Raw genomic sequence first — 26,769 nt, 5'->3', positions numbered from 1 at the left:
CGTGTGTGTGATCCTGGCTTTAACTTCTTCATAGGGCACAGCTTGATTCCTTAGCCTTTCTGTCCACAAAGCTATTAATATGGATTTCATTAAAGTGTGGGACAGCAGCTGCCTGAATGAAGTCTGAGGTGTAATTTATGTGCGTCGTCAAACACTCCAGAGTGAGAGATGCAACAGAACATATTTATACTGGATGTAACCTTGGTGGTGAGGTTAACAATACATACTGTAGCACTTTTTTATTTTTTGTTCTAAAAGTGTTAAGTGCAAGAGAAAAAAAAATAATTAACCAGGGCAGAATAAACCGACCTACAAAGGAAAGTCATATGTAAGAAACGAATATTTTACTGCGGTAAATTTGCCCACAATCTGTGGTGACTAAGAATCCATGAAGTACAGAAATAGCTGAAAAAGAATATGTGAGATGCAGAGAGCGGCTAGCTATGGATTTCATATCCCGGTGGAAAGGTAACACGCAGATCTAAGAGCAGTTTGTTAGAATAGCTATCCTCTGCTTCAAACGAGGACAGAACAATGTGAAGTTAGGATCTGAAGCTTTGAACTGAATAAAGCAGAACCGGGAATTCAGCTGCAACAGAAAAGCCAAAAGCTTTAAAAAAAATCTCGGCAAAAATACGTGACGCGGTTACCAAGCCACGTGTTCTCTTAAGTATTAACTATTTCCTATCTTTAATAGGTGACATCTTATTGCACAGTTTTTTTCTTATCACAAGTTAAAATTGATTGATTTTTAAACTGTATATTTTCTCAGAAAGAGTTAAAGATTATCTTATAGGGACCACAACTATTTACTAATGAACGATAGTACATTGGGTAACTGCACTTTTGCCACCAGACCCCTTCCTTCCGGGATCCATAGGGCCATTACCCTGAGCACCTAGTCATCTGTATAAAGAAATACTTCTTCTAAAATATATTATACAGGGTATAGCAGAAACAAGACAAGACAGATCATTATATCCATTGTCAAGGGTGTTCTCTGCATTCCAAATTGGTCAAGTTTTAGGAAATGAGATTGGCCCATCTCTAAGTAAAGAAAATAATTTTCAGAATTTTTCCTTTAAATTCACTGTAAAAGATTTACACCCTACATAGTAACAGATTTTCTAAAAAAACAAACATTTAATAGGTAACATAGCTGCAATTGCAGTTGAGTTAAAGTGTGTGGATCTTTGGAAAAGCCTAGTTTATATAATTACGCATTTATAAATAAATGCTAGATTCCTTGTTATACTTCTAAATGTGTTAAAAATTAAAAATAAATAAAAAAAGTAAGTTATCAAAAAGAACATACTATAGGGTTAGAGGAGCAATCGTTCAATTGAGACAGCCAGGGTTGGCTCATGTGGTCTATGGGTGACAGAATTATCGTGCGCTCCTTATCTACACCATGTACGGCTTGACAAATGTAGAGTATGTTTGCTCAGTTTAACATGGTCTCCCAAAGCCCATTAAAAATGGGCAACTGCCCAGGTGCTGACGCCAGCTGACGCCAACTGCCCAGGTGCTGACGCCAGCCCTGGAGGCATCTTTTTTCCCATAATTGTATCCATAAGTTAATGTCCATCTATTAAACCAACCTAATTCTATCTTAATGTGTTTATATCCTCGTGTAAGCTTACTGGTATGAGTTTAGAAAAGCAAATGCTAGATCACTAGAATATCTTCTCACATGCCTGAGGTGGATTTTTACAGCAAATTGAAATCTTACCCTAATGTTGCTGACATATATGTCAGTATCGTCTCCGTTTTCCAATCATTTTTCCCAGAACTCAAACATCGCTTGGCTTCATTTCTTAAGGATGCTGCAAGAAGTTACTATAATTTATTTACAGTGAGCAATCGATGTCTCACAGCTACTAATCACTGTGAAGATGAACTCACGACCTTGAGAAACTCAGCAGGCTTGTATTACCCACCCAATGACTCCGGAGATGTCTTGTTGTGCCTCTCACTTAAAGGGACGATCACTCTTATCTTGCAAAAACAAATTTGCTTTTAAGATAACCATGTTATTGCCTGTATGGACTTTGCTGGTAGCACATATCTCAAGAAAATAGACCTTTTTTCATTGGGTTAATCGAGCTAATTTTCAGCCAAGCGACAGTTTCTCGAGGGGAAAAAAACACTCTTCATATAAAATATATATTTCATATGCAAAGTGAGGTTTTGGTTTTTTTCGACTTGAGCCATTTCACAGGAGTTTTAAGTCTGCCATAAGATGATGAACAAAATACACAGAAATGTAATGTCCTACACGCTATAATATTACATTTATTGGATTAAGTTTAAAATAAATGGTTTTTGGGATTTATAAATGTTTTTCGATTTCTAACTTTGTTTAATCTTAATTGTTTGTAATTACTGCAATTTGCAGTTTTAGGCCTCATTCACACGGCAGGGTTTCCCGGCCGGGTGCCGGCCGTTCATAAATCGGCCGGCACCCGGCTGCATTAGGAATAATAGACCCCTAATGGGGCTATTCACACGACCGATTTTTTGACGGCCGGGAAAACCGGCCGTCAAAAAATAGGACATGCTCTATCTTCGCCCGGGTACCCGGCCGCCCGGCTCCCATAGAAGTCTATGGGGCCGGGTATTACACGGCCATCACCGGAATGTGTTCCGAGTGATGGCCGGGTTTTCCGGCGCTTGCGCTCTATCTCCTCCTCCTCACAGCGCAGAGTGCATGTGAGGAGGAGGAGTTGATGCCATTCTGACGAATGGCATCGCTGTACACTGTGTGGCAGGGCCGGGGTGTACAGCAGGTGGAAGGGAGCGCTGCGCTGGCTCCCTTCCCCTGCTTGAAAAGCACCCTGGCCCGGAGACACCTTCGATGGCGCCGCTAGCAGCTGCAGCTGCAGCTGCTGCTGCGGCTGCTACTACTGTAGCGACGCCACTATAGCAGAGCGGGGAGGTATCTCCCTGCTCTGCTATGTGCTAGCCGCACTTTAGCTCCTTGAAGGAGCGGAATCCCCGTGTTTTCGGGGATTCCGCTCCTGGACAGAGCGCTTGATGTCTCTGTCCATATCTGGGCAGTGACATCAGGGGAAACTCCTGAAGCGGAATCCCCGAACACATGGGGATTCCCCTTCAGGAGTTGCCGCTGATGTCACTGTCCGGATCTGCCCGGCCCGGCACGGATGCAAAACTTAATGCAAACCGGCCGGGCAAAATGGCCGATTTTACCGGCCGACACTCGGACTCGGGAACGACCCGGTCGTGTGAATCCCACCTTAGAGTTAAACAATAACATTTACATTCATAATCTCAACTCCCACACTAGAAAACGACATTATTTAAACTCTGTTAAAGGGATTTTCCACTTTATAATAAATTCTTGCTAATCCTTTTTTATGCTGCTTTATAATGCCCTGTGACATGCCAAACTAATTCTATCTAATGTGGTACACCATCAGTTTACAAATTTTGAAAATCCTGAGAGGCATCAAAAGGGATCTGACACTATGATGACATCTAGAACCCTTTTTTAGACAAATAGTTGGTGTGATATAATTGATATGGTTGATATGTGCCTTATAGGTACTGTTATATGCTCCTTTATTTTTCTCATACACACAAAGTATTCTAATTAGATATTTCTTAGTTATCTGTTCCTGGAAGCAGGAGGATAACAACCATTACAGACACCATAACAGCTTCCACGGGGGTTGTCAAGCCGCTTTCTCAGACCCTTTACAGGAGTTGGACCATCATGACAACTTATTTCCTAAATGCAGACCCAAAAATCAACCGATCACCACAAGTCCGACAGCTAAAACCCCCGAAAATCACTTGAGAGAGCTGTAGGCATTCACAGTAGAAGAAATGTAGTATTACATTCCACCCACTTACATTAATGGGCGACCATGTAATACATTTCCTCCACCGTCCTCCACTGAAGAAGCTACTCTTTGCAGTGGCTCTATGCTTTGGGTAAAAGAGAAGGTCTCGGGCAGGTGACCCTCTCTATGATGTCCATTTAATAGGGCAAATGAAAAGGAAATGTCATGATGGGATAACCACATGAGTAGACTATCATGTATTCAATAAATGTGCATGCTATTTTGAAACCCTCCTCTTCATTCTTTCTAATTTCTCACCATTATTTTTCCTTCATAATTCCCGACACTCTCAAATACTCATTTCTTATTATTATCTAGTCACAACTGGCACACGTTCTGTATATCTAAATAAGAAAAATAAAGGATAGGAAACTGCTGGTTGACAAACAATAGTAAAGAAAAAGAAAGAAAAGGATTAGATAAAATCCACTTATTTACACTAGATCCATTTGCGGACATAAACAGCAGAATGGCCCTGTGCAAGAACAGTATGTGGGTCCCTTACTCTCCATTAGCTCACCAAAGAACACTCCGCCGTAATGTCTCTTTAACAATTTATCAATAATTCTCAGCCATTGTCAATAGCTCAGTCCATACATGCAATCCAATAGACAGTACAAAGCTGCTTTTAAGGGGACAGGGGGCCCCCCTACCTAGTGGGCCCCTGTGCAGCTGCACAGGTTGCTCCAATGGTATGTCCACCCCTGACTAGATCAGTGGCCTAGATTTATCAAATAGTGTAATTTCTTATCAGATAATAGTATTTCATATTATTTTATTTAATGGAAGTTCAGATTTTTCTTAGACTTTTATGCCTGGATTTCCATGTCAGTGTAATATTTTACAGAAAGTTGTATTATCTTAACTAAGACAAAAAAAAACAAGAAACAATATGTTCATTATTTAATTGTGTGTTCATGGCGTTTCATGTAATTTTACAGAGATAGGAAGTTAGAGTAAGAACTCTAAGCACACAGCCTTATTACGACCTCTGTGTAGTGTATGGGCCCTTGCGGTACCTCCATAAATACCAGTTTTCATACAAAAGGATACAGAGGTTTTCTCTTTCATATTCAGTAAGAATCCATTCGAAAAAAAATGGCGACATTCTCCATTGGATTCTTTATGTTCATTCTCCCCTAGAAGTTTTGCTTTAGCACCCGACTGAGCGTGTACATCAGCACAAGAAGGCCATGTGGTGTCGTACTGGGGAAGCACGCAGCCTCCATGCACACAGCTCTGCCTAAGTCCTAAGACTCCTAAAGGTTGGTCTAGATGAGAAGATAATGTGGATGGGCAGTCAAAGCAATAATCTCCCCAGCTATGGTGACAATCCAATTGTTTGGAAACAATAGAAATCTGTTGCACATTTCTAACAATGTGTACATCAAAATCACTCCAGCACTTTGTATCTCCATAAAACCATTACAGTTTTTATTTCTCTACAGGTTAGAACTGTATGAAAACTGAATTAACATCTTACATGTTTCAGACTTCTCAGTTTTTAATAGTATCTAATTTATTTAAATGTATTCTTGGTTGCTAGTCTTTATCACTATAATTGAACAAATTTAACAAATTGCATAGACCCACATGGGATACTAAATAATGTTTACATGTGTGATGCTATCATCAAACAGTTCAGGACTTAATAAATATTGGATTATATGGCATTTTCACTGCCTGTTTTGCTGCATTTTTATTAATTTTTTTGCGTTTTTCTTTCTATCGTTGGAAAAAAAGCAACAATAAATGCAAAAAAAAAAATGCTGCAAACTGCCAAAAGTGAAGTGTGATGAGCGTTTAAGACAAATAGACAGAGACAGGAGCAGAGGCAACAAACAGATAATTCATTTTCAATTCTGTCGATTTCAGAGCTAAAATATTTCAGCATCCCTTGCCGGCTTTACATTCTGGAAAGCTTCAGTGTCACATCAGGCACTGTGCAATAATATCATATATATGATTAAAAAATAAATAAAAAAAAAGCCTGATGCACTCAGCAAAGCCATGTATACGGAGCCTGTATGGTTGCAAACACTGTCCCTACAGTTCCATATTATGCCATATAGCACCATATTCTCACCTTGGGACAATGATTCTGTGGGGGGGGGGGGGGCATACCTCCGTAATACAGCATGTATTATGAAAGTTTGCCAATGTGCCCCTTTTTTTTCTTTTTATAAATGCATGAGAAAGACATCTGGTGGTCGTATAGATCTGTCAGCAGACTATAAATAATTTATATCAATCAGAGTCCAGACTGGGTGCTGAATCTGCTACAGGATCTGCACTTCCACCTTGAGGAATAGGAAACTCTGTACTGTAGAAACTAGAGGGAGCAATTCACACTGTATTAAGGAAATACTATTTGACCTCCTAACAGTCACATTAAAATTGGAAAAAGCCTGCCAAAAATGCAATTTTTTTTTGGTCGATTTTGTGTTTATGTTAGTAATTATAGTGAGCACGTAACTCAGGTTCCTTAAAGAAGCACTCCCAAGCTTTTTAATGTCTCTATTATTAGATAGTACAGTGAATGCATCTTTCACCTATCGTTCATCATTTTTACCTTTGTCCTCTTTCATTGTGTAATTGCCCCCATATCGGTCCGTGTCCAACACCACGTGACCGCAATCAAACTCACTAAACTGCTCTTGAAGTAATGGCCGGACCGAGAGCCAGTTTAAGCGAACATCGGGCAGATCTGAACTACACTGTGACATCGCTCAGCTGCTGCTCCCCTCCCGTGCCCCTCCCCCATTGCCCATGCAGATAGTGCCACATGCCCACTGTAGATAGCGCCATACACCCCCTGTATTTAGCGCCACACACACTTCCCTGTAGATAGCGCTCCCCCTCCTGTAGTTACCACCATTAGGGCTTCCTATGCAAGCGGAATCCCCAGCCATAGCGTTGCCGTTATATAGTTTTTGCTATGTTTTACTATTTTAGCACAATTAAAACACTATTTTTACAAAATGATTTTTTTTGTGTGTTACCGCACACCAAGACCTGTAAAATTGGAGTTTCTTCTTTTTTCTTTATTTTTTTAAATAATAAAATGATGTGTAAGGGAATTTTGTCTCCTATAAAAACACTTAGATATTGCTGTCAGCATTGACTGTGGCATTTGAGAGATTAAATGGCTGGGTCGGGGAGTAAAGAAAAAAAGACCCCCCCATATGTCAAAAGTAGAGAGCAAGTAAGCTCTCTGATTGATAAGGGGATGATATCATGAGCAAAAGTCTTTATTATTCATCCTTACCATGGGGGCATCTTCAAAAACACATGGACAGAAGGAGGATCACAGATTCCCCTCATTTCCCTGTATGCTGCCTACATGTCTCCCACTGCCCCCTCTGCTGAGGGCTGAAGTGAGAGTTTTTAATACATTATATGCAGCTCCAACTTCAATCTGCTCTAGCTCTGGCTTGATTGCAATCCCAGTCTTGTTTTAAAGCCAGGATTCTCTAGCTGCTTTCTAACTGGAGCTTGAGCCTTTAGTGGCAGCTCCCTTCGCAGTCACACTGCCCTGAGCTATTTTTGCCCTCACAGTAAGGTCTGGATTACCTGTTAGGTGGTAAAGTAGTTGTGTAATGTACTTTTGTAGGCTCACCAAAGTGGTTAAATATACACATTAAAAGTTGTGACTTGAGATTGTCCTAAATCCTAGCTAGGTATTTCCAATTATTATTGCTTAATATTACAGCTAAATGACACCACGACAGGAACATCTCACTCATTATTGTATGGCTTCCTGAACTTTGCTGTGTATTTCAAAGGGAAGGTGTCACAAATTATTATTTATATATATATATATATATATATATATATATATATATATATATATATATATATATATATATATATATATATATATATGTTATTGCTTTTATTATGTCATTAAAATAAATGTTATTTATTTGTGTTTTTGTGTTGTACTTTTTTCTTTCTTTTATTTCTCTATGGGGGCTGCCATTTTTTTTTCATCTCTGTATGTGTCGATTAACGACACATACAGAGATGGAATACGGCACATACATCCCCATAGAGAATGCCGTTCCATTGACTATAGTGCACGCCGTCTGTGTGGGAACAGCGCATACGTGGCTCCCACACAGTCCAAAAGGAAGGTCTACGGGCAGATCGACATCCGGAAGCCGTGGCCGGACAGTAAGATGACTACTTCTGGTCGCGGCTTCCGTCCACATGTTCAGAAGCAAGGACAGGGAGCTGAGGCTGCGGCAGCGACAGCGGCGGCGGCTGCAGCAGGTAAGTTATGTTTGTGTATGCGATGTGTGTGTATATTCGTGTTATACTGTGTGATTACCACTGTATCTAATCCTCCTACACTGTGCATTTGCTCAAAAAATGGCGGCACACAGTGTAGGAGGTTTGAATATTCAACCTCCTCCGTTCTCCTGGCACTAGCCAGGATAAAGGAGGAGGGATTGTTTGAGCACACTAGAGCAAGTGTGTCTTCTCCAATTTTGCAGCATAAAGCAATGAGGTTGTTTTACCACATGCCAATGCTCTAATTTTGGGAATTGCTCCCTCTAGTGACCAGCACATGGAAATGTTATAAATTAGAATCTAATTTATAATATTTCCTGACTTGTGAAAAAAATAAAAAAATTAGAACAATATGTAATCATTTATACACTAACTGTTTAACTAAAAAAAATATATATATTTTTCTAGCGACACATTACCTTTAATGCTTTCCAAAGAAACTTGAGAAAAAGATTTGAATTTGTTCCTTAATGATAACGACTAAGGGAAGAACAAATATTTAAAGATCAATAGATAAATGTACCTGGAATTCGGACTCTAGCAATAGTTTGAAAGAAGTAAAGAAACAATTAAGGTGAGACAAATGAAGGAAGATTTCAAAACTAACATGAGGATTACAAAGGACTGATACGGATAAAAATATCTAAGCACAGAAAATAAATGCAGGATGAAGACTGCTGGGGGAACATGCGAGGAGAGAATGATGGTGAGAAAAAAAAGAAACAAAATTGATGAAGGCATAAAAAAATTAACAGAGCAGGAGGCGGGTGAAGTCAGTGAGAATGTTTTTGTGAGTTGGGAGGTGAGTAGATGAAAGCTAAAATGCACAGAAAGAGGTAACCAGGTAATTAGCTTTCCGCGGATCTGCGGATTTTCATTAGGGCCCAATCATCCCAAGGATCATAGGTTAAACGACAAAAGCCAAGTACAATGGGCAATCAGCGTGTGGAGCAGCTGGCCTAATACCTGGAATAGCTCCACCTTTGCCACCTCTGGAGAAAAACTGTCAGACACGGACACACACACACGCTCAGCATATCATGATTAAAAGATGATACCAGGTTAAGTGCTGATTCTTAATTGTCCAACTCATTGGCTGCCGCATAAAATATGACTATGTTATGTACCATTAGAAGACTAGAGCACTACATAACATAGAATTTTATTATGAATATGTTGTTTTTCTCTTACTTTTGGTTTTACTGTTCTATTTCTATTGCACTGTAACATGGGCTTCACTGAATTACACTCCCTTAGGCAGTATGGAAAATTGCTGAAAATAGATTTTCTGAGAAACGTTCAAATTCAATAGGACGATCCTGGCGCTGGCAAATTTTTTTCTAAGGTGTTTATTTTTATTTATTTATTTTCTTGATTTCCTGCTTTGCGTGACCTACTTCTTGTCAGTGCTGAAGAGCAGAGATGCAGACGATAGGAACCTGGCACTGGTTGATGAAAATAATATGCTGAGTTCTGTTGAATGTTAATAGTCAATGTTTAATCTATTTTATTCTGAGGCAGAACTAGCTGATTTACAACACATCCCAGTTTGCTTCTTAAATTGAAAAACTAAAAATGTTTATAAAATATTTATAAAGAATACTCAAATATTATTATTGTGATCATTACTATTATTTCCAATCATGTACAGTATAGGCCCATTTTAGGCTATAGGTGTCATGTTACAGATCCCTACAACACTCATCCATAATACTATTGTGTGCATGAGCTCAGAGCCGGCCTTAGGGGTGTGTGGCCTGTGCAGTCACACAGGATGCATCACATGTCACTATTGAATGGTGCCCCACTGACCTCAATGCCCCTGGGCACCCAGAGTTTGCATCGTTATCCCACAATTAGTGCACTAATACATGGAAAGGCATCTGCACAGACTGAAGCTATATCTCCTAGTTTAATATTTGGGCAGTGTTATTTCAGCACTGTATGATTGTATTATTTGGGCACCATGTGGTATACTATAAGGTGTCTATAGAACGTTCTGTACAGGGTACCCACTAATCTAAGGCCAGCCCTGCATGATCCCTAAGGGTGATGTTGTCTATAGCCCCTGAATTTGTATTTTTTCTTTTACACTTTGGCAGTTTAGTCAAATAAATCCAATTCAGCTATATTTATACAATTGTTTCTCACGTGGCTGCAATAATAATCGTTGTTTATATAGCGCCAACATATTGCGCAGCACTTTACAATTCAGTAAGATTTTGTGTCATTTTAGAGGTTGCCATTGCATACAGCAAACAAGGAAAATGGCTACATTTAGGGTATGTTCACACATGGTAGACAAATCAGAAATTTTACTACATGCTCCATTCAAATGTATGGAACAGTCACAGAAATTTCTGCAACAATTCTACTGCATATGAACATACCCTAAGGAACTCTTACCTATAAAATAATGAGCAAAGAACACAAGCAAATATGGGTACTTCGATAATTTTGTTAAATATACCTTATTTAGTTTATATCTGTTCCTGGGAAGCCAAATTATAAAATGGCTACCATAACAGCCCTGAATCGTAAATCTTCCGGATTGAATGGTGGCATGTTACATAGTTACATAGGTTGAGAAAAGACTCAGGTCCATCAAGATCAACCTTTCTCCATAAATTATCCGTCATTCATTGCTTGATTAATTAGAATCCTCAATTCCATTTGTCAGTAAATAAGCATCTAGCCTTTTTTTAAATGCTGACATAGTGTCTGCCATCACTACCTCTAGGGGTAGGGCATTCCATAACTTGACCACTCTAACTGTAAAGAACCCTTTCCTATATCGATGTCTGAAACGTCTTTCTTCCACACGCAATGGATGTCCCCTGGTCTTTTGTGGAGTCCTTGGAAGGAACAGATCATGTGCTAGTTCTCTGTATTGACCACACATATACTTATACATAGAAAATAATATCACCTCTAAGATGTATTTTTTCCCAGCTGAACAAGCCCAATTTTTCGAGCCTTTAATTTTAAACTACACCTCCCATCCCATTTAATAATCTAGTTGCCCGCATTTGAATCCTCTCCAGTTCTCCTATATCCTTTTTACAATGTGGAGCCCAAAACTGAATTCCATATTCAAGATGTGGCATTACAAGGGATTTATAGAGGGGTAATATTACATTTTAATCATAGGTTTTTATCTCTCTTTTTATACACTCTAAAATCCTATTTGATTTTGCAGCTGCTGCCTGACATTGAGTGCTGCTTAGCTTATTTGATACCAGAATACCCAGGTCCTTCTCTTGTTCTATTCCCAGTTTTATTCCATTTAATGTATATGCATTAATACTATTATTTAGTCCTAGGTGCTTTACTTTACATTTATTAACATTAAATTTAATCTGCCATGTTTTTGCCCATGCTGCCATCTTATCTTGGTCTTTCTGTAATATTTTATGGTCAAGTTGAGTGTTTACTATCCTACAAATTTTTGTATCGTCAGAAAAAACTGACACCTTGCTATCAATCTCATCCACAAGGTCATTAATAAAGAGATGGAAAAGAATTGGGCCCAACACCTTTCCTTGTGGTACCCCACTGCCGACTTCAGCCTATTTTTGAGAAAATTCCATTTATAACGATTCTTTTTTTGTCCCTTAACCAATTCTTTACCCACTTGCAAACATGGTCCCCCAGTCCCTGCGTCTGTAGCTTCAGAACAAGGACTGTTGTGTGGAACAATATCAAATGCTTTTGTAAAATCCCAATAAATCACATCAGCCACATGACCAACATCCAGATTTGCACTTACCTCCTCATAGAAACCAAGCATGTTGGTTAGGCACGACCTGTTTTTCGTGAATCCATGCTGGTTATCAGTTATTAGACTTTTCTCCGCTATATACCATTGCAGTTCATCTCTTAGAATACTCTCAAATGTAGCACAGATACCACAGATGTCAAACTTACTGGACGGTAGTTACTTGGTTCCACATTTTTACCCTTCTTAAATATTGGTACAACATCAGCCGTCCTCCAATCCTGTGGCACTGATCCTGTTACAAGAGAGTCTAAGAAGATAAGATACAATGGTCTGTCCATTACTGAGCTCAATTCCCTTAATACACGTTGGTCCGTCACCTGGTGCTTCCACAAACTTATATTGCTGAACAGAATATGGCAAATAGGACAATTCAACTACTTTTTTTAAATATTTATTATTTTTACATAATTATATATTATTACACTTTTTATTTATTTCTCATTTAATCCTATGTCCCTTGATCTGAATATGTGCTTCCTACTTAATGTATATTTCTATTTCGGTATCCTAAATTACAATAATTAATAAATTGATCACATTTTCCTATGACAAGCTCTGCAGGCTATCAGTTGTCTTGCCCTTTTTTCCAGTATTGCTTCCTTACAGCAATACATCATACATCTCACTTTCAGCCTCCATAGTAATTGGGAATGTTGAGTCTGCACAGTATGGGGTCTGGCTTAGCATCCTCAATCCACACTGTATTTATGACTCATGTTGACATAACAAGTATCCAGAAAATGCTACATAGGGACATTTGTTTTTTATTTTTCCTTTATAGCATTATACATGTATTTTATTCCATAGTCTAAAGGTGACAACTTGAATCGATATAACATATCTTTAATATGACTATATGCCTCTACAAGATTTGACTGTAGTTATGGCTATTCAGTTTTAGGTTAGCTCCCCTTTAAATCGGATATATGGTTGATGCTTATTGGGGACAGACTCTGTAAAGGCAGATCTATTGTCATGTTAGAGTATATATGTATCTTCTTAGGGTTCCTCAGTTTGAAATCTAGATGACAAGCCCTAAAGCATCTCTTATTTTTCCATACAGTTGGCTTTCAGATTTTCTAAGAAAGATTTTGCTATAAAATCACTGAACAGAACTTTTGACAAAAAAAAGGACAAATAAAGGTCTTACATTTATGGGTGTTTTTTTTTTTTTTTGTTCATTCTAAGGTAAAATGCTCTTCAAGCTTGAGATGATAGGTTTCAGGACTCATACCCAGCTGATTGGAGAAAATTAAGTCTCCAAAAGAACCATTAGTATGCCAAAATGTATTATGTCTGACAGAAAACAAATGTAGAGATGAAGTATGGTTTATAAGAGGCAGCCACGTGTAGAGAATGGTAATGGAGTAGATTGTACATGAACCTATTCTTGACTAGGAAAAGGAACAAACTTAGACAGTAAACAGGGTCAGAATCAAGAATTTAGGTTTCATAATAAGTCGGGAGCTAAGCCCTCAGTAGATGTCAGTGTCATACAGCCCCCCTTATAGATAGTGCCACACATCCCCTCTTGTAGATAGTGTCAAACAGCCACCTTGTAGATAGTGCCACCACTGTAGATAGTGCCACACAGCCCGCCTTGTAGATAGTGCCACACAGCCCCCCTTGTAAATAGTGCTGCACAGCCCCCTGGTAGATAATGCCACCCCCTGTAGATAGTGCCACACAGCCCCCCTTGTAGATAGTGCCAAAATGCTCCCACCTCGTAGATAGTGCCACACAGCCCTCCATGTAGATCATGCCACACAGCCCCCTTGCTGATAGTGCCATACAGCCCTCTCTTGTAGAAAGTGCCACACAGACCCTCTTGTAGATAGTGCCACATAGCCACCCACTCCAGATAGTGCCATACAGCCCCTCTTGTATATAGTGCAACACCACTTTCCCCCATTGTAGATAGTACAACACAGACCCCCTTGTAAATAGTGCCACACAGCCCCCCTTGTAGATAGTGCCACAGTGCCCCCTGTAGATAGTGCCACACAGCCCTCCCCTGCAGATAGGGCCACACAGCCCCTGTAGATATTGCCCTACAGTTCCCCCTAGCCAGGCTATATTCATAGAGTCTGATTTGCCAAGAGGCCATTTCAACCTGCCGATGTGTCAGAAAACCGAGGCTTATCTGCCACAATGCCCCTTATAGAGAGACATATAATGCCATTTTAAAAAAGTTGCCACACAGTGCCCCCTGTAGTTAATGCCACACAATGGCCCTTAAAGATAGTGCGCTTCAATACCCCCACTAGACAGTGCCACACAGCCTCCCTTGTAGATAGTGCCACACACCCCCTTGTAGATAGTGCCACACAGCCCCTTTTGTAAATGGTGCCACACAGCCCCCTTTGTGGATAGTGCCACACCCCCTTGTTGATAATGCCACACAGCCCCCAGTAGATAGTGTCACACAGCACCCCTTGTAGATAGTGCCAAAAAACCCAAATGTAGATAGTGCCACAGAGCCCGTCCTTGTAGATCATGCCACACAGCCCCCTTTCAGGATAGTGCCACACAGCCCCCCTTGTAGAAAGTGCCACACAGCCCCACTTGTAAATAGTTCCACAGAGCCCCCTTCTAGACAGTGTTACACACCTTTGTATATCTACAAGTGTGTGTGTCACTATCTACAAGGGGGCTGTGCGGCACTATTTATCTAGATCCCCTGTAGATAGTGCCCTACAGTTCCCCTTATAGATAATGCCACACTTCCCCCGTAGATAGTGCCTCACAGCCCCCCTTGTAGATAGTGCCACAAAGCCCCCTCTTATAGATAGTGCCACACATCCCCCCTTGTAGATAGTGCCACACAGCACCCCTTGTAGATAGTGCCACACAGCCCCCCTTGTAGATAGTGCCACACAGCCCCCCTTGTAGATAGTGCCACAAAGCCCACCTTGTAGATATTTCCAAACAGTCGTCCCCCCTCTTGTATCCTGGATCTTGTTGTTTCAAATTTCAAGCCTCAGTAAGCTGAGATCCAGAATAAACAAAATCCAAGATGAACAAGCATCATTCTAATATCAGGAATGCTGTGTGGAATCATAGTGTCTCGAGACACTTTAACCTTAAACATGGTAGGGATCATGCAAATTTTAGGCTTACTGTTCTTGAGCAGATCCCAGTGCAGACCGAGAATTACTTTTGGAGATGGATCAACAGGGAATCCTTTTGGATTTTTAAATTAAGCAACTTATATCCCAATGGTCTCAATGAGACTATCGAGACTGCATGGTGATCTTTTTTTGTTTGGCCGTTTTCTGCGTCAAGTGTATAGTCATATATGCATTTAAACTTTTTTCTTTTGTTTTTCCCCCATGCTTTTTTGTGTGTTGTTGGTGCTTTCTTTTCTTTTTTTATCAATACAAATTCACTCTAGCATCACAATTGGCACGTGATTTTTCAATTAGCCTGTATTGATTAGGGGCACCCCTTTTGTTTGCCTCGCTGGTTGGTTTTTAATTTATTTTATGTTTTGCCCCTCAAGCTTCTTTCCTCCCCATCTTCTCTTTCCTTTTTCCTTCTTTCTCCCCTCCCTCTCTTTCCCTTCTTTCCTGTGATCCATTTCCGAAGTTGCAACGCACTAATAAATTTCAATGAATTTGAATTTTTATTTTTTTAAATTCAAACATGTTTTCAATTACATCTGTATGTATGTTATATTACATATTATAATATCATTACGCCTGCTGTTTAGTGGACTATATATATATATATATATCTTACTTTATATCCAATTTGTTTTAATGATGTAGTTTTCACCGTTTGTTAAATAATTTGCATCACTTCCAGCACTGTGCGGTTTTGTTGCTTGTGAACATTTGTATGTACCTGAAGAAGAGGTCAGACCGACCTTGAGATGTGTTGTATGTTCATTAAATCATCCTTTTGAGCTTTTACTCCAGTCCTTCTCATTTTGATGGATTCTGCTTTTTTCTTTTTGCATGGTCTTATAAATTTATTTATAGGTTTGGTATCTGAATTTATTTACAAGTCTGGTCTGGGTTCTGAATTTGTGTTGCTATAGAAGGTAGGTATGGGCTATAGAAGCAAGAGTCCACATTGTGCTGCAAACTCTGCAGTTGTCAGAAGTCATCATAGTGGTCTGGGCCGGATGGATAAGAAAAGGAAAGTGAACGATTCTAATCAGAGAAGATGTCACCTGTGACTCACTGGATTTAAAGGCTATGTACATCTTTTAAATGGATTTTTAGAAAAAAAAAAGGGTCAATCAGTGTGTTTGGTGAAACTTTATCATTAGTTTTTGTTAAAAATGTGTTTTTTTTACTTTTTGAGACACAGATGCTCTGTATTCTCTATATAGAGCAGCTGTATCTGTTATGGCTGCGGTCGCGGACCGCTGCCGCTCACCCTCGGCCGCTCACCCTGGCCATCTGCCGACATCCTCCTCCCCGGAGACGCTGGTTGGCGCGACCTTCACTTCCTGGACTGTGCGATGGGGAGTGTGCGCGCTCGTCTCTGGCCTTAAAGGGCTAGCGCACGTATTCCCTAAAAGTTCCCTATCCTATCCCCAGCACCCTGGACTATAAAAAGGGCTCCGCCCTCCCACTCCTTGCTTGAGCGTTTTTATACTTTCCCATGTTCGTATTGCAAATGGTCCCATAGTATTTTCCTGCTCTCAGTGTTCCAGTTCCCTGCCTCATATCTCCTGTATCCTGTGCTGTGTTTCATTCCTGAGCATGCCTTGTTTCGGAGTCGTGTTGTGCCGCCTGCTGGATACACCACGTCTGGTGTCATCTGCCATCCCTGGTGACATCTGCCACATCTGGCACAACCTGTCACACTTGGCCCCATCTGTGCTGGAGCCATGCCACTGTCTGGACTATCTCATGTACCCTTGTGCTACGCACTTCTTCCACAAGACTGTGCATAGAAAGTGAGTTGGCCAGCTGCCTCTTCGCTATCGTTCGCTAAGGCCTGAATCCATCAGTCCCGCGGACTGTAGCAGTAGTACAGTGATTACATAGTGTACAGCTGGGCCGGTCATATGACGATGACTCGTGTCGTCATGAAGTTAGACTGTGCCACTAGACTTGCAGTGCCCCAGAAGCGCTGTAATAATCTATTAAAATATCATAATCAGTGCGACGGGGGACTGGAATGTATATTAGCAGTGTATTCACATACTGCAGTGAGTACACTGCTAATCATTTTCTATCCCCCCCCCCCCCCATCCCCTTTAAGGAAGCAGCAAGGGGCATGACCAAACAAAACAACATTTTTACCTTCCCCCTAGGTATCAATGCTGGATCCACCACTTTGGGTGGTGAAACTTCAGATTAATTTCCTCCAGTAGGCCGAAAGAACCCCAGTCTGTCAGTGTCTCCTCTCATAATCTATATAATTAAAATAATTCATTATCGTAAAATAACGATCCATTTATGTATTTTACAAACCAACAGATTGTATCCTCCACAGATCTATGCAGATGTGCTGCATAAGCTCCAGAAGAGCCAACCAGAACCAATTCCCATATCCAGGTGGTGAACAGCCTAAGATGAGCCTGTTTATATTTCATCTGTAGGGAAGAAAATATATGTATTGCATCTAGTGTGACTTCTAACATGATAGCTGAAGAATCTAGAAACACATATGGTATAAACACATAAAGTATATATATATATATATATATATATATATATATATATATATATGGTATATATATATATATATATATGGTATATATATATTGTAGTAATGTTTACATATTTCCAAAGAGGTTAGCCATGTGGTCTGTCCTGAGACCAGCGATGTTAAATTGCAGAATAGTAGTTGCTGATCTGCCTGGATTGTCTCTGTTAGATTTCCCAGTAGTTTCTATACCAGCCACGTGATGCTCACCCCTGTCCTTTTAATCTTGAGCTCTGAAACTTTAACACAGAATAACAAGGAGGTGAAAATGTGTTTAAACTCAGAACATATGGCAAGTCATTAAAAATGTATCAGCGCCTCTCCGGTGACTGCTTACTCCTCTGCGGCCTTTGCTTTGCATAGCATTAGTCAATTAGGTTAACCATTGTCTTTTTACAATGACCGATGCAGCATTAACCTGCAATACATCTGATAGCAAAGGGTTACTGTTACTTGTAGGTTATAATCTTATATATTTGTCTGGTATCGACTGTTATTTTCTAGTAATACATGTACAGCAATTTGCTGTAACTCATAGAAGCCATTCTCATATTTCACTTCATGAACAGATGATTCTTGGATTATTGGGTCTTTGTTCTTTTAAGGGATAATAAAGTTCCTTGTACTAAATTCTCTCTTTTAAGGCCACCCATCCATTGCATTTTTATCACTAAATAAGATTGTATGTTACGTGTTCGGGTATGTTCACACGCTATACTAAAAACGTCTGAAAATACAGAGCTGTTTTCAAGGGAAAACAGCTCCTGATTTTCAGACGTTTTTTAAGCCACTCGCGATTTTCGCAGGATTTTTCACAGCGTTTTTTACGGACGTTTTTGGAACTGTTTTTCATAGAGTTAATGAAAAACGGCTCCAAAAACGTCCCAGGAAGTCACTTGCACTTCTTTTTCGCGGCTGTTTTTTACGCATAAAAAAACGGCCCGTCTGAACAGAACGCCGTTTTTCTCATTAAAATCAAAGGGCAGATGTTTGGAGGCGTTCTGCTTCCGATTTTCAGAAGTTTTTCGGGCGTTTACGGCCCGAAAAACGTCCGAAAATAGGCCGTGTGAACTTATCCTTATGGTAGTATGCGTCCCAGACTGAATGTTTTACCTTTATGACAGTCACAGCCTCTGACTATCATTCTCCTTGACTAACACCACATTTCTCTTCTTTTTCTATTATTATGTTTGTTGTTATTCTGTATATGTAGATTACCATACACTCCGACATTACCCTTTCCACCCACTTTTCTGTTTTGAATAATGGATGGTATTGGGGGTGTTTGTTCTTATTCTCCATATGCTGTTAAACTACCACTTATAAATGACCTTATAGCCTGAACACAGGGGCGTAACTAGGAAAGACTGGGCCCCATAGCAAACTTTTGACTGGGGCCCCCCCTCCCCTGGGTGTCACACAACCCCCCCCCCCCTTGTAGATAGTGCCTTTTTTACAGCCCCCCCCCCCTGTAGATAACGCCATACAGCCCCCCACCTGTAGAGAACGCCATACAGCCCCCCCCCTGTAGGGAACGCCATACAGCTCCCCCCTGTAGGGAACGCCATACAGCCCCCCCTGTAGAGAACGCCATACAGCCCCCCCCCCCTGTAGAGAACGCCATACAGCTCTACAGCTCCCCCCCTGTAGGGAACGCCATACAACCACCGCCCCCTGTAGGGAACGCCATACAGCGTACCCCCCCTGTAGGGAACGCCATACAGCGTCCCCCCTCCCAAAATAATGCGACCTACAGTGTGTCCTACAAAATACATGTATCCCCTCTCCACAGGATCTCCACAGGATAGGGGATACATGAGTGATCGCTGGCAGCGATAGGTGAGAACGGGGGACTGAAAGTCCCCTGAACTTCTCCATGACAAACCTCTGACTTCCGGCGTCTGCGCAGCTCAATAAAAATGAAAGGAGCGCTGGTCACGCAAGCGCACAAGCACGACCGGCGCTCCATTCATTTCTACGGAGCTGCCGACACAGACCCTGGAAGTCCGAGGTTTGTGATGGAGAACTTCAGGGGACTTTCAGTCCCCTGTTCTCCCTATCGCTGCCAGCGATCACACATGTATCCCCTATCCTGTGGATATCCTGTGGAGAGGGGATACATGTCCTGTGGAGAGGGGATACATGTCTTTTGCTCTATTTTGCGCCTTCAGGACCAGACACCGTTTAGCCATTTTTAGCACGCGTTAGTTAAATGGCTATAACTTTTTTATTTGTTGGGCTAACTACGTGATTTTTGCGACGTTTTTTCCGTAGACCATGCAGGTTTCATTTTTTATCGTTTTTATACACACCTTTTTTGCTATTTTAGAATTTTTATTCATAAAGTTTGAAAATAATAGTAAAAAAATAAGCTTTTTTACATTTCAGCTATTTTTTTTTTGTGTAACAACATAGTTTTACCCTAAAATAGACCTTTTATTTGTGATCGTCATTGTCTACCGTAAATTTTTATATATTACATGTCTATATTAGGGTAATTGAGTCAGCGCTAGTGTTACAAAAATGATTGGCAGGGGGAACAGTTTTTTTTGGGGTGGGTATTTTATGTGTATTTATTATTTAATTTTTTTTTGCACTTTACTTTATTATTTTTTTATTACTATGGTCTGTCCCCCAAAGGTCAAAGAAGACCTTTGGGGAACTTTATATCTTTTTTTTCTTTCTTTTACTCCATGCTTTTCCCCTGTAACTGGAGCTGCACAGCAGCCCCAGTTACAGGGGAAATCAGCCCTCTCAGACCCTGTGCTGGGTCTTGTAAGACCCAGCAACAGTCTGCCACTAACGGCACCCGGCGATCATGTGACCAGTCACATGATCACCGGGAGGAATAGAGACAGCGCCGCTGCTGCTGTCTCTATTCCTGTACACAGCGCGCATTCAGCGCTGTGTACAAGTGATCAGAGAAGACAGAAGCAGCGAAAGCTGCTTCTATCCTCTCCTCAGGGTCCCCGGCAGTCACTGACAGCCGGAGACCCGACATTCAGCTGCCCGATCGCGCGGGCAACAAGTTAAAACCCGAACCGTAGAAAGTCTATGGCTCGGGTTTTAAGGACCCTGACCGCTGGCCGTAAAAATACAGCCGGCGGTCGGGAACCAGTTAATGGCAGAGCGGGGAGATACCTCCCTGCTCTGCCGTAGTGTTCAGTGGCGTCCCGCTGTAGCAGCCTTAGCGGCAGCTAGCGGAGTCTCCGGCCATGGTGGGGGCCCGTGCCGGCAGGCGACACGGGCCCCCTCATGCCGCGGGCCCCGTAGCAGCCGCTACTGCTGCTACGGCGGTAGTTACGCCACTGCCTGAACAAAAAGCTTTTTATCCAATCATGTAATTTAATACACTACACACCATGTGTGAAAGAATTCATATATTGTTAAGAAGATTATTATTTACCATAAGTGGAAGGATGAATTAATGAATTAGTAAGTAGTACAATACCAATTTTATTGGAAAGGACAGAAATCAGGAGTCTACTTTGACCAGGAGAATTATGTTAGAGGTAAGTGGGGATAATATTGTATTGAAGAACAGTATTTCAGTTGAAGGCTGTGTCCACTGTCACAACCAAATTTTTTAGTATTGCCCAAATGCATTTAAAATGAAAAATAAAACAACATTGCAATAGGTCTTAATTAGAAATTTCATATTGTTTGGTTTCTACAGTTCCTATGCAAACCTATGCGTATTCATGGTAACAGACAACAAACAAACCCTTTGTAGTCTGATCCTGCAGTCATACTCTCCTAACTGTCTCTTATTTTTTGCTAACCTACCGAATGTATGTTAGCAAGAAGTAGAGGACCAATGGTAGGCAATATGACTGCAGAATTGTTTGGTGTAAGTTACAATAGAGACACGTAGGTCTGTATAGGAGCTGCATACACAAAACGGTAGGACATTTTAAATTAAGATCTACTGCAAAGTTGATTAACTTTTCAGTTTTAGATGCATATGTCAATAACATAAATTGGTTGTGAAGCTGGTGTACAAAGTCTTTAGAGCACAATTGCACTATGATCACTTCTAACCATTTAATGTGGTTTCTTTAATTCTGAGACTCTCATGGGAAACTGCACGCATTTTAAATTTGAAAATAATACTTCTTTCTAGTACAGACTTCCCCAATAAGAATGATATTGACAACCAGTGGCAGATGATAATAAGGTCTTATTAGTGCAATAGCCTTGGGTAAGATTGTCTTAGTGGTACTATCAAGATCTTTTCCAAGTGAAAATTAGTTTAATAGGGTTGTGTGGCTAAATTAGAGCATTAATCCCTAGTTCTTAGAGGAAAGCATAGCCCATATACTGTCTGTAAATAAAAGCTATATACACCCTTTAGTAGAGTATGTGAGGCGTCCACGGCCGTCGGGATTATTCACCCCCCTCCCCGATGGCCACAGCCATGGATCTGTGAGCGCTGGCCCACATCTCCTCCCTAGGAAACTCCAGCGCTCACTTCTGCTATGTTCTGCTGTGTCCTGTAGATTGCATGCGCATGCTTGTGCCCCGCCTTAAAGGGCCAGCGCAAACATGAAAATAATCATTTTTAAGCCCATGATCACCCTGGACTATATGAAGGGCCCTGCCCCTTTACTCCATGCCTGAGCGAGCGTTGTTGTGTTTACCTGTGTTAGTCTTGCAAATGGTGCCTTAGTGTTATCCTGTTCCCATACCTGCTACCTGTATCCTGTATCCCGTGCTACCTTTGTTCCTGTGCCTTAGAAGGTTGGAGTCATGTTGTGCCACTGGTAACGCCTGCTGTGTTACACCATGCCTGGTGTCTGCTGCCAAGTTCCCATCTGAGCCTAGCCATTGCTACTGTGTGAACAACTTAAGGTACCCTTGTGCTTGGACTATATATACATTGACTTGGTACACTGTTGGGCCAGCTGCTATCCCGCTATGATGGTACGGCCGAGTGGGTCCACATACCCACAGATCGTGACAGTATGCAAAATATTTACTTGGACCATTTGCATGGTTCTTCCCAAAATAGGCAGTAATAGGGGTTCCTAAAAGCATAGGGTCTACTGTATATGGACAGTTCACACAACAACAACTGACCATGTGCAAGCACCATTGAAAGGTAAGCCTTACTTTACGGATCTGTCTGACTGCAAATATTTTGGCACTAGGCAGGGTCAAAGCTAGGTTTTCCTCTATCTGGGGTAAAGATTCAGTTCATTGACCTAGCCCTGTAGCTAAATACCCTGGCTAATTTAGAGTGGTTAATTGGTACCGCTTCTGGCACCTAGAACTCAAGACCCATATTCTGCCAGTAACTACAACCTTCACCATCAGCTATGCTCCTGTAGTATTTACTGTATGTGCTTGTGACTATATAGTCTTTCATATTTCAGATAATAAAGTTGTATGCCATTTAACCATCTGAGCCTTACACAACTAAAACATTGTACATGTATCTCAACAAAATCCAATAAATGAGAAAGTATACACTGGTTGTCAACCTCATAGTAGGTGCCATTAGGTGTTGCCATCTTTGAAAATCCAGCAGATTGGATGTTAGATGAAGAGAACTGAGATGTTTAAAGTCTTCACTCATGATGGCTGAGATTTTTTTTTTTTTTGTTTTTTTACATGATATGCATTTTAATTCTAGGTGCTTATTCACAGGGCAATTCTTTGAGTCGTCAATGAGCAGTTAGGAATTTGTTTATGCTGCTTCCAGTAAAAGTCAACATGAAAAATAAAAACATTTTATGCATGAACTGTGGTCATGGATTGTCATTATTTATCTATCCACCTGTGCTGTTAATTGTAAATTTTCCAGCATTTCAGCTGACTGGCAACACCCAGAACTATTTGCCTAAAAATCAGCCTATATGGTAATGTCAGCAGACTGGTTTCCATTTGATACACTGTTTGATTAACATCTTACTTGATCCTCCTTACCTGTAGAAGACATTTTTCTGCCTTAGGCTACTTTCACACCGCTGGAAAAGCTCCCAGCGAATATGTCAAAACGTAGGCCAAAAGAGCGTATTTGTGTTCTCCATTGGTCTGGTATACATCGATATACATTTGTTCTGCTGTACGGAAAAGTATACAGAGTATACCATCTGTGAATGTTTTAACATGTGAGCCTATGGGCAACTGATGGAATAATATACTGTGTGGTGCATGTTTTTTTTTAACATAGGAGCCTGTGGGCAACAGGTGCCACTGTACGCCTTTACAGTGGCATTCATCGAAGGTATATGTCAGGGAATCCTAAGTGTTGACTAATCCGAAGTGTTGATAAAATTTTTGTATTACTACTAATAACTAACATTTTATATATTTTATTTTATAAAATTGATCATTAATCTTATGTGTTGCATACATTTAACCCTGCTCTTTAGTCTTCATTAGCAGGTCTACCTGTTAGTGTTTTGCTACTTTTCTGTCAGATACAACAATGGCTCAAAGGGTCTTTTTAAATGTTTTGAAAGGGAAATATTTCTATCGATACACCGAATTACTAAAAGAAACATGCCTTCTATGTCTTTGATAGGTGTAAGTGTAACCTACATGCCAACAGCTGTACGTTCACAAGCAATCGTCTGGCCTGTGACTGTGAACACAACACTACTGGACAGGACTGTGAACGATGTAAGAAGAACTACCAAGGACAGTCATGGAGCCCTGGCTCCTACCTTACCATTCCCAAGGGTACTGCCAATATCTGTGAGTATAAATTTCAGTACCTAGACATAAATAGACTAAACATCTTTCTAATCTCACTGTACTTACTGGATTGATGGTCAGGGTGAGCAGATCACAGACTGAGGGCACAGTTCACCAACCTTTTTAATCCCACAAGTTGCTATCATCAAATATAATACTTTGAGTACAACATTAACTACTAATGAACTCAGAGGAAATGCCTATCAAAATGTTTTGTAGGTGTTTTTCCCATGTTTCCCTTGAGTTCTTCATGTATTTTTTTTACTAAAGCAATTTAAAAAAAAGAGAACATTAGTGACCATTGCTTGTCATTTTCACAAAAAAAATAAAATTGCATATCAGCAACTTATAACACTCCATTTCTTTTGATGTTTTCTTGGAAACTAAGGCATGCTGTGGTACTTAGAGTTATTCAATTTCATTCTGTATGACTACCCTTGTGGCTCTTCTTAAGTTTTTATTCAGGTAACAGAAACAAAGACTATTGGGGCAAGAGGCCAAGTTTGGGTACATTAATGATGTTTTTTTTTTACAAATTTTCCAAAAGTGTGAACTAAATCATGAATGGAAACATGATGTGGGGTACACTTAGCCGGGTAGAAGGATGTGAAATTACAGCAAGACCATCTGTTTAACAAGTTCTGTATTCATTGTTGATCTTGATATCCAGTTTTACAGTGCTTATTGCAATACCATAGTGCCTGTTATACTGTGTTGTCGTTGGATCCAGGTGTCAATTATTCTGAAACCAGTAAAATTATTCATGTACCAGTAAAATTAATCTCCTAACCATGGTTCCATGTCTGGTGTCAGGATGACCTTGTGAAGCCAAATGGCATTTACAATGTCCAGGGCCTATTGAAATAATTTTATACTCTCACCCTAGAGCCAAGTAATGCTATTCTAACCATTGGAACAAGTGTCAGTGACACAGTGTAATATGTGGTGCCATCTCCTTATTTTCTTCTTCCTTTTATGTGGCAGTGCCGCTTGTATATCATGTGCTCCAGTTTCTGACAGCAGCGCAGATAATAACCATTGCATTTAGGGTCTCCTACAATATTTTTAGTCGTAGACTTGTTTTCAAAATCTTGACCACATTTCAACGTTTATCCAAGTGCCTTCGTCAGTTCTCCACTTCAATACACTTGGATGAGCGGTGAAACATCATAATAAATCCAGTTTGTTTTAACATATCACCACTAGCCATACCTTGATTTGGATCAATAAAACCTACCTTGACAAACTCCTACAGTATTTTTAGATAATGACAATAAATCTAGTCTTCATAGCTACCACTTTCCATTAGTGCACAAGAGTATATGTGGTTGCCAATAGAGACCAATTGGAACCAATATGCCAGTGGGGCAAGGGATTTATAAGTTACTATTGCTCTTGAGCATCCAGTATATCAGTAATGTTCAAGGTAATTGGCTAAATTTTTATCTCTGGAACCGAGTGCACATAGTGTCCCTTATCACTATTGTTCAAAACTAATACAAAAGCAAGTGTTTTGTATCTTAAGGCTACATTAACACGAAGCGGCCAACCTCGGATGTGAAAAACTGCAATTTTTCACGTCTGTGGTGCATGTTATCACACATCCCCCATAGACTAGAGTCTATGGAGGGATGCGTGAAGCGCAAAAAAAAGGACATGTCCTATTTTTTCATGGACCCTTCACATAGTCCGTTGAAACAACGGTTGTGTGAACGGCTCCATTAAAACGACATGAGTCTGTATGACGGCCGTTGTTTTAACAGGCATCACACGGACGTGATACACGCTCGTCTGAATGGGCCCTTAGGGGTTCTTCCATGTTATATGTGCTAATATGCAGATGCACTGTTAAAACCTTGATAAGACCATAAAATATACTTGGAAAACATTGGCTTCGTCATCAGTGTGCTAAAACACTCTAGAAAGGGAGAGGTTAATGCAGACTGTTTTTAACACAAGAATCAATGAGGTGTTAGATCAATGAGTGGTTTAATGCTTTCTGCTATCATTCTGCTCAATTAATTTTTTTTAATATAGAGTTTAATCCGAGGCCAGCTGACAGAAGAAACAAGAGGAAAACTGATGGTGATATGAATTTAATCTAATAAAGGCAGGATGTGTCTAGCAGCTGACCTAGTCTGCCAGTAATCCATTACCAAATGATTTATATCTAGATAGAAAGGCTTTGAAGTTAAAATTCTAGACCTGGGTAGACCTTTCAAATAAAAATGTGGGCCGGATAATATACTGAGTCATAATTTTGCTTGGCTTGGATGTGTCTTAAGTGACTTTTGATGATTTTCTCCATGCAGTTTTGTAAACCTTCACTACATATAGATTGCTACAGATGTAGCCATCTTTATCTTGACTTTTAACTCATTAAATACTCAGTGTCAAGAAACTTTACCTTTTTTTTTAAATGGCTTTTCAATTACTTTTGTTGTGTGATATCACGCT

The 26,769-nt window shown here is 40.4% G+C and overlaps 1 protein-coding gene across 6 annotated transcripts in view; it reads left to right on the top strand.

Moving 5' to 3' along the window:
- NTNG1 (netrin G1) overlaps positions 1-26,769 on the top strand; it is a 253,959-nt gene that overhangs the window by 127,722 nt on the left and 99,468 nt on the right. For all 6 annotated transcript variants that reach the window (XM_075833361.1, XM_075833363.1, XM_075833362.1 and 3 more), the window contains exon 4: positions 24,140-24,312. In XM_075833361.1, the coding sequence (XP_075689476.1) occupies positions 24,140-24,312 (173 nt within the window). The remainder of the gene's footprint in view (positions 1-24,139; positions 24,313-26,769) is intronic.

The sequence above is a fragment of the Rhinoderma darwinii genome, chromosome 7 (assembly GCF_050947455.1).
Source record: "Rhinoderma darwinii isolate aRhiDar2 chromosome 7, aRhiDar2.hap1, whole genome shotgun sequence".
Classification (NCBI taxonomy): domain Eukaryota; kingdom Metazoa; phylum Chordata; class Amphibia; order Anura; family Rhinodermatidae; genus Rhinoderma; species Rhinoderma darwinii.
Note: the sequence above shows the minus strand (reverse complement) of the source record. Positions and strands in the feature narration are given on the sequence as shown.